The sequence below is a fragment of the Delphinus delphis genome, chromosome 21, assembly GCF_949987515.2.
Source record: "Delphinus delphis chromosome 21, mDelDel1.2, whole genome shotgun sequence".
Classification (NCBI taxonomy): Eukaryota; Metazoa; Chordata; class Mammalia; order Artiodactyla; family Delphinidae; genus Delphinus; species Delphinus delphis.
In genome coordinates, this window is record NC_082703.1 from 23,920,848 (window position 1) to 23,939,121 (window position 18,274).

The 18,274-nt window shown below is 43.8% G+C and overlaps 1 protein-coding gene across 9 annotated transcripts in view; it reads left to right on the plus strand.

Moving 5' to 3' along the window:
* FBXO25 (F-box protein 25) overlaps positions 1 to 18,274 on the plus strand; it is a 98,396-nt gene that overhangs the window by 7,535 nt on the left and 72,587 nt on the right. For all 9 annotated transcript variants that reach the window (XM_060001535.1, XM_060001534.1, XM_060001537.1 and 6 more), the window contains 2 exons: positions 16,234 to 16,337; positions 17,265 to 17,314. In XM_060001535.1, coding sequence (XP_059857518.1) covers positions 16,234 to 16,337; positions 17,265 to 17,314 — 154 coding nt within the window. The remainder of the gene's footprint in view (positions 1 to 16,233; positions 16,338 to 17,264; positions 17,315 to 18,274) is intronic.

Sequence of the window (18,274 nt, forward strand, 5' to 3'; positions counted from 1 at the left end):
TCTACACTAAGGAATTTGCATGTGTTTTTTTCCTCATATATTCTTTATTTCCCCTCATTCCAAACATGTTGTGAATATCGAAGAATACTTTTTTCTCGTATATTCATAGAATTAGAGAAATACAATCAAGACCTGTTTTCTTTGCATGATAAACTCCATGTTCTCCTGTCTCCCTTCCCCCCTTCCCCACAGACACTCCCACTCACCCACTCCTATTCACACTTATTTGAAAATCCTTTGAAATGTAAGTGGTGCTGGCAGAGGCCTCTCTGTGTGGGTGTCCTCACAGGGACAGAGGCTGTGTCACAGCAGCCGTGGACTCTCCACAGGTGGAGTGAAGACACCTTGCTCCCATCCAGGTGCCTCGCAAGTCTGGGTGCCTTCTCTTTATACAAATGGTATATGTAATTACCAACCTTACATAAACTTTACAAACAGGATGGGACCATGGGCAACTCACTCACTCCCTGCCAGGAAACGTGATGGGACCGTTGTAAATGAATTGTTCTCAGACCCTTGCAGTTGGACTTTTAGTTTTCATCTTTATTAAGTTCATCCTGAATCTTTATCAGCTTCATCCAGAACACACAAAGATGTGTGGATCAGAGATGTTTTTGTTAATTACCTTCTGTGAACGGAGAGAGTGTTGGTCTTCCCAGCCCAGTGCTTACTCCAGACCCTTCACAGTGAGGGACCAGGAGAAGGTGACTTTGCTTTGCTTGTCCACAGAAAGGATGTGGCTGTCCCCTCCTCTCCAGAGGGGGCTCCTTGGAAACAGAAGGAGCCTGAGTCCTGCCTGTGCTCCTTTGGTGTGTAGATAAATCCCTCCATGAGCCAGACCTGAGATGCCTCTGGTTTTGTGATTACACATGCTGTTGTGTGTGCTCAGTCTATACCGTATGTCAGGCATTTACTGTGTATTCCCAGTGCTGGGATCCAGCAGTAAACAGAAAGAGGCAAAACCCATGCCTGGAGGAGCTTGCATTCTAGTGGGACAGTCAGACAAAGGACAAAAGGAGCTCCGTGTGGTCTGTTCCATGTCTTAAGTGCTGTGAAGGAAAAAACCTGGGGTGGGAGGGAAGACCGTTGGGGTGGGGGTGGTACATGGAAGTGTCGCGGGGGGGGCCTCTCTGAGAAGGGTCAGCTGAATGACACCTTGGGCACCGAGAGGGCGGCCCAGGTGGGGAAGGGAGAGCAGAGACCCTGAGGCAGGTGTCATGAACTCGGGAGCAGCGGGGACAGCAAGGTGGGTGGGATGAGGGGCAGCAGGGGACCAGATGCCAGCGTGGCCATGGCTGGTCATGAAGGGCCAGATGGGTTTTCTCAGAGCTAGACGGGTCAGTGGTTTGGAGCAGAGAGAGGGAGCTTTTGTTCAGGTTTGTGTTTTAACAGGCTCCTTCTGGCTTTTTTGGAAATGGGCTGCAGAGACATGAGGCAGAGCAGATAGACTCATTCCTAAGAGCCTGTGTAATGACCCAAGTGAGAAATGACTATGGCTCAGAGAGGATGGAGGTGGCGGGTGATGAGAAGTACTCAGATTCAGATGTTTTGCAAGTGGAGCTGGTAGGTTGCTGAGAGGTGGAGTGGGTGGGCAGTGAGGGGGGCATCAGCAAAGGCAGGCAGGTGTTCAGCCTGTGCGGCTGGGAGGGTGGCCGTTCGTCTGATGACAGTGGAGTCTGACCGTGTACCTTCCTATGCATGCGCGAGATCCTCAGGGCTCGTGCCTGGGAGTGGAGCTGCTGGGTCACGGGCAGGCCCACCTTCCATTTTCCGATGAGGTGGCATCTATTTCTGCTCCTGCTGTCAGTGCATGTTCATCTGACCACACTGCTCATCCTTTTTTCCCATTTTTTATTTCTTGGAAGTAAATCTGGGCAGAGAAGAATAAGCTCAACGTCATTAGTCAGCAGGGAAGTGCAGGCAATCTGGGAAGACACACGTCGCGGTGTGCCTGAGATCACAGTGCAATGAGGGGTCAGCAGCAGACCAGCTAGAAACGTACCGGAAGTTCCAGGGGATTGAGACAGCCGACGTGGCCTAGACAGAAGTGTGGAGAAAGTGTTCACCTTCCAGATAAGGTGCCATGACACACCTGCCACAGCGGCTACAGTTAAAAAACAACAGAACGTTACAGGTGCTGGTGAGGGCAGTGCCGAGTGCTGGCAAGAATGTCCTCTCGTAAGCTTGATGGGAGTGTAGAATGGCACAGCCACTTTGCTGACTAGTTTGGTACTTTCTTATTAAGTTAAACATGTAGCTGCCGTATGACCCAGCATCTCAGTCCTAGGTATTTACCCAAGGAAAATGGAAGTTTATGTTTACACAGTATCTGTATGTGAACGTTAATAGCAGCTTTTTTCCAGTAATTGCCAAAGCTTGGACATCACCCATGCTCTTCAGCTCTCCAGGGGAGGGCCACTCAGGAGCGAAAGGAACGAACCATTGATTGACACAACGTGATGAATCTTAGTTTCATCTTGCTTAGTGAGAAAAACTAAACCCAAGAGGCTTCATATTGTGTGAGTCCATTTATATGGCCTTCTGGAAAGAGAGGTGAAAAACGGACCAGTGGATGCGAGGGGTCTAGAGGTAGGGGAAGGAGTTGATTACACAGATGGCAGGAGGCTTTTTGGGGAGTGGTAGAGCTGCCCTGTAGGGAAGGCGCCAGTCCCTTTACGACTCTGCATTCGTCAAAACCCATAGAGTTGTGCAGCATGAAAAGCAAATTTTGCTCTCTGTAAATCTTAAAAAAAAAAAAACCAACCAGGATGTGTGTGACGGGGAGCTGCTCACCCAAATGATGTAAACTGTGACAGATGGATGTGATTGTGTTACAGACGAAGCCCGTAACCACACTGAGGTGGGTGTGGAAGAAAGGAGCTGACCTGGGAACTTGGGAAAACCATGTTGACAGGATATTGTCAGGCTATAGACAGACACTCTAGGTGGGAAATGTGCTTCTCATGCCCCAGGGTGTGGGTTAGCAATTCTGAAACTACTTTATCATGTATACTAGGGTTAAGCAGAGTGAGTAAATAAATGCAGATAATGACAGCCAGATCTCTCACTTTGGAGAAGGAAGTCACAAAATCATGCTAGACTGTACCTTGTGGTGCTGGATTGGTGGTGGTGGTGTCAGTGTTACTCAAGCGGTTGTTGCTCTTGTGGGTGGGTGGGTGGGTAGATAGGGATCAGTGTGTGGGTGAATTAATATAACATGTTCCCCAGTTCTGTCTTCTGGGAGGCCAAGAGCGGTGGTGCCCCAGTAGCAATGAGCAGACTGAACACCAGGATCTTTGTTTTGAAGGGTTCCTGGGGAAGTGGTTGATTCCAGAGCTGGGGTACGGAAATATAAGCTGAGCCTAGAGCATCTTGTGGTGTCCAAAAGTAAGGAAATACTTAAAAAAAAAAAGGGGGGGTGCGGATGGGAATATGTCAGATGTCAAAAGGGCAGAGGCCAACCTGAAAGCAGTCCAGTGGCCAAAGCTGGAGCCATTTGAGCAAAAAGCAAATAATGGTGGTATTGGATTATAACTCAAAGGAGAAGATAAATACCCCTGAGTTTATGGGGATATAACACATGAATAAGTGGGGAAGAAGGGACAGCTCTTCCTGACAGAATAATTCCAGTTAGTGAATGTGGAAGGAATAGGGAAGTAGAGTGTCACCATTAGGACACCACAGTAATGATGGCTGCAGGCAGAGTCCACTGATAGATGCTGAGATTAGTGGGTGAGATGTTAAGGAAGAACAATATTTGCAAAGCATCCTCCAAAATATCTATGAATTCACAAAGGGAAAACAGTAGCTTTACAGTTGAGAACCTGGCAGATCCCACCTTAACCGGGTGATCCAGGTGACGTGACCAGGAGCAAGACACAGGGGCAGCGTGTACCCTGATCGCATAGGTCCGGATGGGGTCCTGGAACAGCGAAGGGCACCAGTGGGAGGCTGGCGAGACACAGGTCTGTGGGCGAGTCAGCGGTACTGTGCCAGCATCCACTCCTGGCTTTGGTTGCCGTCCTGCATTCATGTGAGATGGTGGGGAAGCTGGGGGAGGGGACTTTGTACTATTGCTGCAACTCTTCTTGAAGTCTAAACCGATCTTTGAAAGTTGCTTTGAAAAGTCACCATTGAGAACATCAACAGTCAAGCCAGTGACCGGGAGAAAGTATCGTGTTTTGTCAGCTGTCACTAAGCTGTTTTCTGGGCCCCGTTCTACCTGCTCACACCTCCCTGTGACGCTGCAGCCGGTGGGCCCTGCTAGGCCCTGCCTGGGGAGGGTGCCACGGGGCCTGTGGGGTGGGACTGGGGCAGCTGCTGCCGGGGCCTTTCTGTACCTGTCCCCCCAGGTCTGCAGCACTGGACTGTCCCTCCCAGCTTTTCTGACATTTGCAGACCTGGCTTATCGTGTCCCTTCAACACCAGATGCTGGTGCCCCCACCCCACCCCGCAGGTGGATCCCAGGCCCTCGAGGCTTCTCATCTGAGCTCAGACTCCAGCACCAGCCAACAGTGCTTCCTCCTGCTGCTTCCAGCCTGTGCCCTTCGCTCTCCCAGTGCAGTGTGGTGACAGCTGTTTGCAGTCACTACCTCTGGAATGCTTCAGTGTTCTTTTCGGCTTTTAGGTTACCTAGTTAACAATGCTTTGTATATATTTGTACATTTTCATTTTAAGTTTCTCAGTTAAAATAATTGATGTGGCTTCTGTGTCCTGATTGAACTCAGCTGTTACACTGACAGCTTTTCTTCCAGGATTTTGGCAACTTAGTAAAGAGACAAGCAACTCAATTAGCAGCTGGGAGAATGAGTTGGACAAACATGCAAATGGCCAGTAAGATAAAAGTTCAAATCTTTAGTTATCAAGGAAACTAAATTAAAACCCCAGTGATGTGCACCTTCTTCTTGGTTTTGTTGTAAACCTAAAACCGCTCTAAAAAATAAAGGCTTTTAAAAAAGCCACAGTGAGGTAGAACTATCCACCCACCAGAATAGCTGAAATTAAAAAGGCTGACAATAAATGGTGATGCAGATGTGGAGCAAACGGAACTCCCCTTTTCAGCTTTTCACCACTGAGCATGATGATAGCTGTGGGCTTATCATATATGGCCTTTATTATGGTAAGGTACGTTCCCTCTATACCCTCTTTATTGAGAGTTTTATTGTAAATGGATGTTGAATTTTGACAAATGCTTTTTTTGCTTCTATTGAGCGATCATATGATTTTTTTTTACTTCATTTTGTTAATGTGGTGTCTTACATTGTTTAATTTGCAGATGTTGAACTGTCCTTGCATCCCTAGAATAAATCTCACTTGGTTATGGTATATGACCCTTTTAATGTATTGTTGAATTCAGTTTGCTAGTCTTTTGTTGAGGATTTTTGCATCTGTGTTCATCATTGATATTGGCCTGTAATTTTCTTGTGGTTTGCTTGTGTGGTTTCGGTATCAGGGTAATGCTGGCCTCACAAAATGACTTTGGGAAGTGTTCCCTCCTCTTTGATTTTTTTGGAAGACTTTGAAAAGGATTGGTATTAATTATTCTTTAAATGTTTGTTAGAATTCACTAGAGAAGCTCTCTGGTCCTGGACTTTTTGTTTGTTGGGAGGTTTTTGGTTACTGATTCAATCTCCTTACTCTTAATCAGTCTGTTCAGATTTTCTCTTTCCTCATTATTTAGTCTTGGTAGGTTGTGAGTTTCTGGGAACTTAACCATTTCTTCAGGGTTGTCCAATGTGTTGGCATATAATTGTTCATAGTTGTTGCTTAAGATCCTTTATTTCAGTGGTGTGAGCTGTGATGTCTCCTCTTTCATTTCTGACTCTGAGTCCTCTCTCTTTTCTCCTTGGTGAGTCTTGCTAAATGTTTGTCAATTTTGTTTATCTTTTCAGAGAACCAGCTCTTAGTTTCATTGATCTTTTCCATTGTCTTCCTACTATTTTTTCCATTGTGGTGTTTTTTTTTTTGTTTTTTTTGCGGTACCTGGGCCTCTCACTGTTGTGGCCTCTCCTGTTGCAGAGCACAGGCTCCAGACGCGCAGGCTCAGCAGCCATGGCTCACGGGCCCAGCTGCTCCGTGGCATGTGGGATCTTCCTGGACTGGGGCATGAACCCGTATCCCCTGCATCGGCAGGCGGACTCTCAACCACTGTGCCACTAGGGAAGCCCTTTTCCATTGTTTTTAGGCTTTGTTCTTCTTTTCTAGTTCCTTGAAATATAAAGTTAACATTATTTAAGATTTCTCTTGTTTCTTGGTGTAGGCACTTATCACTATGAACTTTCCTCTGAGAATTGCTTTTGCTGTATACCCTAAGTTTTGGTATGTTGTATTTCCATTTTCATTTGTCTCAAGGTATTTTTTTGATTTCTCCTTTGAATTCTTCTTTGGCCCATTGGTTGTTCATTAACATGTGTTTAATCTACACATATTTGTGCATTTTCCAGTCTTTGTCTTGTAATTGCTTTCTTGTTTCATATCATCAGGGTCAGAAATGTGCTTGATATGATTTCAGTCTTTTTTAAATTTATTGAGACTTGTTTTGTGGCCTTATAATATGATCCATCCTGGAGAATGTTTCCTGTGCTCTTGAGAAGAATGTGTATTCTCTTGTTTTTGGATGGAATGTTCTATATATGTCTGTTAAGTCCATGTGGTCTAATATGTCATTTAAGTCACCTCCTATTGTTGTATTGCTGTCTATTTCTCCTTTTAGGTCTGTTAATATTTGCTTTATTTATTTAGGTGCTCCTCTGTTTACAAATGTTATATCCTCTTGTTGGGTTGATCTGCTTATCATTATATAATGACCTCCTTTGTCTCTTATTAGAGTCTTTGTCTTAAAGTCTATTTTGTCTATTTCTGATGTAAGTTTAGCTACCCCAGTTTTCTTTTGGTTTTCATTTGCCTGGACTATCTTTTTCCACTCCTTCACTTTCAGTCTTAGTGTGTCCTTGCATCTGAAGTGAGTGTCTTGTAGGCAGCATATATATTGGTCTTGTTTTTTTAATCCATGCAGCCACTCTGTGTCTTTCAATTGGAGAATTTAGTCCATTTACATTTAATGTAAATATTGATTGGTATGTACTTATTGCCATTTTGTTAATTTCTGGCTGTTTTGTAATTCCTTTGTTCCTTTCTTCTTCTCTTGTTTACTTTGTGGTTTGATGACTTTCTTTAGTGGTATGCTTAGTTCCCTGTGTCTTTATCTTTTGTGTATCTACTATGGATTTTTGCTTCGTGGTTACCACAAGCCTTACATAAAACAACTTGTATTTGTAATAGTCTGTTTTAAGTTGATAACATCTTATGTTTTGAATGCATTCTAAAGCTACATTTTTACTCTCCCTCCACGTTTTATATTTTTGGTGTCGATTTACATCTTTCTATGTTGTGTATCCATTAACAAATTATTGTAGTCATAGTTATTTTTACTACTAATATTTTTGTTTTTTAACCTGCATACTTCCTTTATGAGTGATTAACCCACTGTCTTTACATTAGATTATTCTTAATTTTACTATATTTTTACCTTTACAAGTGAGATTTGTACTTTCATGTTTCCCTCTTTGTATTTAGCACCCTTTCATTTCGGCTTAAAGGCATCCCTTTAATATTTCTTGTAGGGCTGTTCTAGTCATGATGAACTCCTTTAACTTTTGCTTCTCTGGAAAATTCTTTATTTCTTCTCAATTCTGAAGGACAGTTTACTGAGTAGAGTATTCTTGGTTGGTAGTTTTTTGTTTTTGTTTTTTTTTTTCAGCACTTTGACTATATTGTTCCACTCCCTTCTGGCCTACAGAGTTGCTACTGAAAAATCTGCTGATATTCTTATGGAGATTCCCTTGTATGTAAGGAATTGTTTTTCTCTTGCTGCTTTTAAGACTCTTCTCTTGTTTTTAACTTTTGACACTTTAATTATAATGTATCTTGGTGTGGCTTTCTTTGAGTTCATCTTATATGGAACTCTCTGAGCTTCCTGAATCTGAATGTGTGTTTCTTTCTTCAGGTTAGGGAAGTTTTCAGCCATTATTTCTTCAAGTAAGTTTTCTGCCTCTTTCTCTCTTCTCCTCTGGGACCCCTGTAATGTGAATGTTGGTCTGCTTGATGTTGTCCCAGAATGCCTTAAGGTATCTTCATTCTTTTTTCTTTTGGCTGCTCTGATTGGGTGAGTTCCACTCCCTGTCTTTGAGTCACTGATATTTTCTTCTGCTTCATTTAGTCTGCTTTGAAACCCCTCTGTTGTATTTTTCAGTTCAGTTATTGTATTCTTCTGCTTTGTGACATCTATTAGGTACTCATATTTTCTCTTTGTTGAAATTCTTATTTTGTTCATCATTTATCCTTCTCCAGAGCTCAGTGAGCATCTTCATGACCATTATTTTGAACCCTTTGTCAGGTAAATTACTTATTTCCATTTTATTAAGGTTTTTTTCCCTGAGGTTTTATCTCGTTCTTTCATTTGGAACATAGTCCTCTGTTTCTTCATTTTCCTTGACTCTCTGTGTTGGTTTCTGTGCATTAGATAAAACAGCCACCTCCTCCAGTCTTGAAGGAGTGGCCTGGTGTAGGAGATGAACCTTACTGTTCAACCCTGCCCCAGCTCTTGGTTGTCTCTCAAACCTCTGTGATTGTCCAATTAGCCTACTTTATTTTTAATCTCTCTCAGTAGTTGAGGGTGTGCCAAGACCTGTCAGTGTCGCAAAGGGGAGTATATCAGTTGCTACCTAGATTCAAGCTGGATTGGAAGCCAGACCCTGAGGCAGCAGCTCTTGAAGTATGCACATATACCTCTCAGGGGAAGACTGGGAGGTGGGCTTTTCTGTCAGTTTCCTCTGAGTTGAGCCCTGGGGTAGCCCGTTAAGAATGGTTTCCTTCTCTGCTATTGCCCTGTTGAACCCATGAACACAGCGCCACTGGCAACCAGAGCCAGGCTATCAAGGGTTGGGTTCTCTGGGCAGCAGCCATGACAGTCCGCGTACCAGATGTGTGCATTGTTCCTCACTCAGAGATGCTGATGACCCACAGTGGGGCAGGGAGAGAATATGAATGCGGCACTTGCCAGGCTCCTGTCTCTAGAGAGGGTTGCAGTCAGCCCCCAGGTGAGTATTTCATTAGCACCCTGCCCCTCCGGCCATAGCTGAAGGTAAACTGACAGGCCTCTTTCACAGGGAGGCTGGTGCATTTGGGGCTGAGGTCTCTGTACTGTGTTCTGGAGGCAGCTGGTGGAGAGCTCTCACTGGATGTCTGGGGGCTTGTCTCTCAGGTGCAGGTCTTAAAAGTTGGGGTGCTGATGTGGGTTCACGTCCTTCACTCCTCAGAGAGAAGCTCCAGGCTGGGAGTTCCCTCCCGACTCTGGGCAGCCCCTCGGGGCTGAGGTTTGTGGTGAGATGTGTCAGGGCCTCTCCTACCCACTTAAATGTGTTGTTTTCTTGTTCAGCTGATGTGTAGGGGTGCTCTGCTGGTTTGGGGGTTTTCCCCAGGGAAAATTGTTCCATATGTAGCTGTCAATTCCGTGTGTCTGCGAGGAGGTGAGTTTGGGGTCCTTCTTTGTCACCATCTTGAACTGGACCAGAGGCAGTTTTCATGAGGCTTTATAATTTGTTTTAATATCAGGTAGGACTAGACTTCTCCCACTGCTGTTCTTGTTCTGAATTGTCTCCTAATTCTTCCTCGCTTTCTTCTTAAATGAACTTTGTATTTAACTAGCTCTAAGGGAAAAATCTGATTTTTTTTATTGGTTAAATTTATATTTTTAAAAAACTTGTTTCATTTCTTCCCATTTATTTACAAAGAGTTTTACAAAATAGCCTTTTACAATTTTTAAAATTTCCTGTCTGTGTTTGTAATTTTCTTCTTGTCATTAATTTTATATAGTGTACTTTCTCTGTTTTGTCTGATAAGATATCTAGTGGTTTATCTTGCTGGTTTGTTTTGTCCAGTGAACCAGCTTTGGGGCTTATTTTTCAGTTCTATTCTTTTACTATTTATTAATACCTGTTTTATCTTTTTTTTTTAAATTTATTTGGCTGCGCTGGGTCTTAGTTGCAGCATACAGGATCTTTTAGTGACGGCACACAGGATCTTTTAGTTACGGCACACAGGATCTTTCAGTTACGGCATGTGGGATCTAGTTCCCTGAGCAGAGATTGAACCCGGGCCCCCTGCACTGGGAGCATGGAGCCTTAGACACTGGACCACCAGGGAAGGCCCCACCTGTTTTTATCTTTAACAATTCTGTCTTTTTGTTCACTTACTCTTTTTCTAGCTTTCAAGTTGTATGTTTATATTATTTACCTTTTTATTGATATATGTATTTAATGCTGTAAAGTTTCCTGTCACACTTGTCTTTCCTGGGTCCTGTACATGCTGATGTGTACTTCCCCATCCTTTTATATGTATGCGTATTCGGTAGGGTGTTTGTTTTGCTTTGTGAGCCAACCCCAAACACTTTTCCTTTAAAAGTGAGCCAACCCCCTTCACGCTTACTGCTCCGTTTGGCCTCAGTTCCCTGAAATTAATGTTTTAGATGTACAGTACACGTTTGCATCTGTATCTGTCTGTCTTTATTTATGTTCACTTCTCTCATACACACAACAGAGAGTCTGGCCCCTTGTGTTTTATTTGCTTTTACTCTTTTGATATTTAGGAAGTTTTTTACCTCTTATTTTCACCTTTATGCTAATACCTGTGTGTAGTATCCTTGGTTTCTTCTTTTTGAACACTGACTGTTGGCTCCGTACAGTGTGTAATATTGCAGTTAGCTGCTGACCTGTCTCCCCTGCCCTCCCCTACCTTGTTAGTCATTGTTCTCTGCTATGTGTCTTATAGCCATCACTTGCTGTGTCTTTTCTGTCATCATGGACCCTTCGTGTACGTGTAGAAACATGTAATTCTACAAGTACATACATGTTACTTGTTTAACACCAGCCTTCTTGCCTTTGCCTCTCTAGTCCTGGTGGCCTCCTGAGCTCATTCTGTAGTGGATTCTCCACTAATTTCCTGGTTGCCGTACTTCTCTGTTCATGCACATTCATAACATTTGTTGCGACCTTTACCTTTAAGACTGGGTTTATCTAAATGATAAATCCTTGACTCACTTGAGTATGTTAACTATGTCACCTGAACCCATTCCATTCCTGGCCTGTGATTCCTCCTACAGAACTGCTGTCAGGTCTTTGTGTCTTTCTCACGTTATGGACGTGCACTCTTAGAGTAAGCGGGAGCGTGACCGTCATGAGTGCTCGGTGGGTGTGTCATTCAGGCAAGGCAGCAGGTTGGAGGCAAGCCGTCAGAGCACGCCTGCGGGGCGTCGGTGGAATGCAGAGGGTGGCCGCTATGCCCTTGTGCCTTCCCGGCTCTCTCTCATGGAGTCTGCAGCTGCTTGGTTGGACTTCTTACGTGGCCCTTCTCCAAGAGAGCTCCCTCTGGAACCTCTGGAAGACGGTGTTCCCCTCATCAAGTTGCATGGGGGTGTCCACTGCTTCTCCCGCTGGCAGAGCTGTGGGGCTGCCGGGGCCGCTGTCCACCTTGGTCTTCAGTATCCCATCCTGCCATCTGCCTGCTGCTCCCTTCATGCATCATGTCTGCATCAGATTCCTTAAGCATGTCACATGAGATGTTAGGACAGAAGTGCTAATGCTAAAACCAGACGGGTTTTGCATTTTTTTTTAACTTAAAAAAATTGGACCTTTTTTTTAATATCTTTTTTGCGAGAGAGGCTAATAATACACTGATGCAAAAGTGACTTTATATCAGGAAAACAAACGTGAACATTTGGCCAGCAGGAGAAAGTAATATAACCCTGACCCTTTGTGGGTAATGTGAGGATAAAAAGCTAAGTTTAATAGGTGACCGACATACAACTGAAAACAGTAACCTGGGACTGTTAGAGCAGAGACTGTGGCCCTGCTGGGAGAGAAGTTTCTTTCACTGAGAGAAACGCCCGTGGAAGTCAGCTTGGCAGTCAGTTACTGGTGACTGTGTCTGAGGGGTTCCTCTGTTTTGTTTTTTGGTAAAATGATCACATTTTGTTTGTAATGTTTACTTTGGCATGTTAAATATTTCATTTCGCTGAGTTTTTCTTCCCAGAGTCTCCTCTATTTGTATGGTAGAATTGATAGCCCATATGTGCTTTCAAGAGCGATACCAACTGAAGTAATTTAAGAAGATAGAGAATTGTATTAGTTTTCTAGGGTTGCCATACTGAAAACCCAGTGGTATAAGACAACAGAAATTTTGTCCTTGCAGTGTGGAGGCCAGAAGTCCGAAATGCAGGTGTCAGCAGGTGTGGTCCCTTCTGGAGGCTCTTTGGGAGAATTTCTAGCTTCTGGGGTTGCCAGCAATGCTCGCTGTCCTTCAGCTCCAGTCTCTGCCTCTGCTGTCACTCGGCTGTTGTCCCTTGGCTGCTGTCACCCGCCATCCCCCCGTGTCTCTCCTGTGTGGCCTCTCCCCATATAAGGTTTAGGGCCCATCTGGTTAATCCAGGATGATTTTGTCTTGAGATCCTTCGTGTAATTATATCTGCAAAGACTTTCATATTCACAAGTTCCAGGGGTTAGGACTTAGACATATTTGAGGGGCCACTATTTAACCCAAGGCAGTAATAAATATTTCTGGTTTAGTACAGTTTTTAAGATTCTGATTTCAAGCAACTGGGTGGGGGTGGCTGCTGCAGTTTCCCCTTCTATGCAAAATCCTAGAAATGATTAAAAAAAGGTATATATTATCTTAAATACTGTAAATATACATTGTACTTGAGAGAAAATGGGGGGCGCAACTCTCAGTGTCTTGGTGCACCCGAAAGGGTAAGGAGTCTGTGAGACATGCTTGCATGGTCTGTAGCCGGAGGGCTTCCCGGTGGGAGAGTGTGGGGTGGGGATAGTGTGGGATGGTATTGCCAAGGAGGTGGCTGCAGCAGGGGGCTCCTCCCAGGGACAGCCACGGGGTATTTACTTGAGAAATGCAGTAGGAGCGACCGACAGAACACGTGCTGGGTATCCCTCCCTCCCACAGGCCGTGGAGTTATCTGACGCCAGCACCGAGCAGTGATGTGGTCAGGGCAGCACCATAGGTGGCCGGGGTGCCCGCAGTTCCAGACCTGGGATACACACGGGCCAACAGCACAGCCCACCTATTCCCCATCTCTCCCTGAGGGCCAGGCAGGGGCACCCAGGCAGCAGTGCCTGCCCATCCCCCAGCTGGGGGTTAGTCCAGCAGGAGTCCCTGCCCTCTGGGCACCTTTAAGAGACATTGGATGCTGATGGGAACGCCCCGGAGAACTCATCCATGAAGAAACACTAATTACACAGATCACAGCAGGACTAAGTATCATCCTGAGACATTTACACCTGAAATGATAGCCGGTCTGGGATTTATGTCAAAATAATTGAAGTGAGTCCCCGGCCAAAAAATGGGTGGAGAGAGAGATGAGTTTAGATGGGTCATGAGTTGATGATCGTTGAATGATGAATTGCCACCCAGAATGGAGGGGAGGGTAGTAATGAGGTTAATTCCTTGTCTCTTACAGGCAGCTCAAAACAGAGCTATGTGCCTGGGTTTTTTGTTTTGGTTTGGTTTGAATTATAAAATTAGCAACCAGAACAAGTGAAGATAGAAATAATGAAAATTTACCCAGTTCTCAGGCGTGAGATTGGCAAGGGAGACTTTTCATTTTATACTTGGTTTTGTTTTTTTTTATTAGCACAAATTACCTTTATAAATATTAGAATGTAAATCATTCACAAATGTTGGTAATTTTTCTTACTAATTACAAAACTTCTGTGACTTGTCTTACAACATTACAGTTACGAACTGCCGATTAACCATTTTCAAACCCGGAGGTTTACCCTCCCTTGTCTTATTTCCTAGAATTGGGTGGAAATGATTGGAAGGTGATAGCCCATCACAGAGTATTGTGCTGACCCGAGAAAGGTCTGGGGATGAAGCTTAAGACCATGTTATGTGACTCTTGAGAAAAATGTCACCAGTTGTCTAATGGGTCATCCCTAGGGTGAGGATCCTCAGGTGGGAAAAAGTGAGGTCACCCTTGGACAGTGTTAAAAGCCGCAGGCTGACTTCAAGGCGTGAGTTAGGAGAAGAGAGTAACTTCTTTTCTTGGCCCTTGGTTATTTCTGTCAGGAGGTTTTTTTTTTAATTGAAGTATAGTTGATTTACAATATTGTGTTAGCTTCAGGTGTACAGCAGACTGATTCAGTTACACATATATCCGTACGTATCCTTTTTCTAACTATTTTCCACTATATGTTATTACAAGATAGTGAATACAGTTCCCTATGCTATACAGTAGGTCCTTGCTGTTTACCTGTATGTCAGGAGATGTTTTTGATGGTTCTTCTCCATACGTATCCTTGTCTTGGTTGGAAATGGATGTGGGGTGTGGGGAAGCCATGCACCTTTGGTGGGTTTATCAGAAAAACATTCCTGAGAGAGAGGGTGACGGGGTGCTGGTGGAGTGCCAAGTGGTGGGCGTGGAGGGCTGAGAGTGTCGCCTTCGTAAGTCAACACGGTTGAAATGTATAGATGTCTGTGCTTCCTTCCTGTACGTCTGTCCCTGGGCCTGTTGCCTCCCTTCAGACGGCCCAGCCCTCCCAGGGCAGAGTCAGGGCAGAGCACACGTGGGCGCTTGCCCAGTGCCCCTCGCTTGCCTGGGCCTAGCCGGACACAGCTCCCTCTCCCAGGAGATACCAGGCAGCTCCCTCCTCTCCTGGTGCCTGGTTTCCTTTCTGTGATGCTGTTTCTGGAGAGCAGTGTACTTCTGCTTTCCCTTGATGCCTTTGTGATTGTAGTTGGAAAAGCTGTTTACATTTGAAATCTTCTACCTTCAGTGTTTGAATCAATGACAACAAACCAATGTGAGATACAGCCAGGATCAACCCATTTCTATGAATTGGTATTATTTAACGCCTGCCACTGAATGTTAAGTTGTTTGTTTTTTCTAAATGCACTTTTGCTTGTCTTAATGATTTACGACTATTGCCAGTGTTCTTTAAGTCTATTCTGATGGTGATAAATGGATTCATTTGGGAAAATCAGCTGTTTTGATTAAAAGTGAATACAGGTTAGTGGAAGGAGCTTGTGTACAATTTTCTTGTCAAAGAGTGGCGACGAGGCAGCCAGCAGGGTTACTCCCTCGGCTTTGAGTATCAGTCCCTGGCCCTCCGCTAGCCAGCTCGTCTCTACAGAGCCCCTGCTTGCTGTCAGACTGAAAACAATCCAGCTGTGAGTGTGCTGAAAATAAAAATTGTGTGCATCTTCAGTTTTGAGGGGGTGGACTGCTTTTTGCATAGTCTTATTTATTTTTTACTACAAGGAAGAAATTTTTTAAAAAAAATGTGTTCAAGTTGTTGAGTTATCACCTTATGATTTTATTTTATCCAAAAGAAAAAAATGGGAAAGCTTTGAATTAGATGTTTTTAAGTGGAAAAAAGAAATGTTTTACTTCATCTGGCTTCAGTTAAGCACCTTAACAGGTAGCATTAGTTGGTTGATGCTTTAGTAAGGAAATACAGTAGTAGTTCCAGTTAAGTCTTTGGAAGTATGGGGACAAAGAGAGGTGTTGAGTTTACTCAGCACTGGGTCAGGGATATAGCAAATCATTAGTATTAGGTATCATATTGTCACATTAACTTTTTTCCAGAGTATAAACTATAAAACTATAAGTTTTAAAGTTTGAAACTACCTTGGTTGAGCATTTCAAAATCCTTATGCGATTCTAAAACTTGTGCATCACTTCCTGATACAGGATTCTGATAAGAACCGGGATAAATCTCAGGTTTCTCAAAACAAGCAAAAAACGTAGACATGGGGCTTCCCTGGTGGCGCAGTGGTTGAGAGTCCGCCTGCCGATGCAGGGGACATGGGTTCGTGCCCCGGTCTGGGAAGATCCCACATGCCGCAGAGCGGCTGGGCCCGTGAGCCATGGCCGCTGAGCCAGCGCGTCCGGATCCTGTGCTCCGCAACGGGAGAGGCCACAACAGTGAGAAGCCCGCGTACCGCAAAATACAAACAAACAAAAAAACGTAGACATTAGCCTTGTAATTTCAAACCTGTGATTTGTTGCTTTGAAAATTAAGGATTGCTTTCAGAATTTAACATGATTTTTATTCTGGGCTCCTGAATTGCAAACGAAATATTTCTTTTTTCTTTTTAACAAAAGAAAATCCAGATGAAGAAACCCCTGTAAAAATATTTTAATAAAATGTATCTTTATTTCAGTATCTTAAATAGTGAAGATGAAGAAATATTCAATAATGAAGAGCATGAATATGCATCCAAAAAAAGGAAAAAGGACCATTTTAGAAATGACAAAAATACTCAGTGTAAGAACATTTTCATTAATAATTTCATATTTACTTGTTGAATATGTTGATAAATTGAATTGCATTGACAGTGCTGTCTTATGACGTAAATGCTGATACAGTTATATACGTAGCAGCACTGTATCCACAGTTGCCCACTGACTTAGTGGTCAGATATTTGCAGCTCAGCCATTTAGTTGAGTAAGTCATTAGTAAGATTTGCTACAATGAAACGAAAGACAGGAAAACCTACAAAACAGCCTCTGTGTCTGAATGTTGAATAGCAGTCCTGAATTCAGTTCCATTCACTCCCAAGCAGTGAGGCTGAACCTTAGGGACCTTGACATTGGGCTTTGGTGCAGGAGACGCTGCTGGTTCGGAGCAGAAGGTAGACATGGTCAAAACTGGAGCCATGCAGGCGGGACGGGGATGGGGAGGCTCTGAAAGGGCCCCTGTGCAGATGCCCAGACTTGAGTCCCTGAGACCCTGTTAGTGAATTCAGTCGTGCGCCCTCTGGAGGCCGCCGTGGACAATGTACTCGTGATCCTCAAAGCTCTGGGATGTGAGTTACTTGGAAAGTGTATTTAAATGGAACACCATACGGGGCAATGAAAGAGGAAGAGAACTTTTATTAGGGTGTATACCAAATGTACCTTTATAACCATTTGTGTTTGGATATGACTGCAGTCACTTGGTGACACTATTTTCTTCCAAGTTACCTAGACGTGGTACTGTCATAAATCATCTTTCACGTAAAGATGTTTCAGTACCTCTTAAACTGATATTGGGAAACGAAGCAATTCTGGTTGCATTTAGCCAAGTCAAAGCATCTCTTATCTATATGATGTCAGGTAATTTTGTTAGCATGTGCCACTGTTGAAGTTCCTTAAAATCTTCATTTTGTAATGATTCACCAGCTTTTAAAAACAAAGTTAATTTTTATTCTAGGTTTTTATCGTGAAAAATGGATCTATGTCCATAAAGAAAGCACAAGAGAAGTAAGTATTCTATTATAAATAAGAGTATGTTTTGTATTGTTACTGTTGAATATGTGATGTTACATTAAATTGTTTCTTTTGCAATATCACACCTGTGTCCACATTCTAAGAGGTGAAAGCATAAGAGGGTCTTGAGACAGTGTTTCGTGTGTGTGGTGTATGTCAGTGCCCCGTACGAATCTGAATCAGTGGAGGGCTGTTTCAGAAGAAGTATGGACCCCCAGGTACTTTGATATTTCCTCCCCTGCCCTCCCCCAAAGCTGTTCATAGTGAGCCTCTGGTACTAGTAGGGCTGTGTCTTGGCTCTCCTGTGTTTTGGGTTGGTGAGAACAGTTTGTAAACCCCTCATTTATTTTGTAGAGTGGTAGCTAAGGTGATGGTGGTTAAGCTGGAATCTGCGAAGAGCAGTTGAGCCCTGCCCGCCTTTCTTTTGCAAAAGGTCTGTTCGCCTCAGCTCTGCATGTTTCCTTTTTCTCTTGGTATCTGGAGAAGCTTGCTTCCATCTGTTGTCTAAGAAACTCTGCATTGGCCTTATTTTGCAACAATGGGGGAAAATATTCAGGGAGCGGTTGTTTAGCATGTATTATGTTAGCGTAAGTTAAGGGTTCCAGAAGTGTTAATAGTGGGTGTTCTGAAACCAGCCCAGCTTCCTAGAAGCTTAAGGATTAGATTCTGAGATAGAAAATTTATCTGACCTATTTGGCGATGGTTAACATTGTTAATGGGTATGAAACCACTCTAACCCGTAACATACACTCCAGTACACCATTGGAAGGTGTTTGGCAAATCTGACCTAGTTTGAGCTTATGAAAGACTGTTAGACATTTGGACTTCCCTGGTGGTGCAGTGGTTAAGAATCCACCTGCCAATGCAGGGGACACAGGTTCTAGCCCTGGTCCGGGAAAATCCCACATGCCACGGAGCAACTAAGCCCGTGCACTACAACTACTGAGCCTGTAC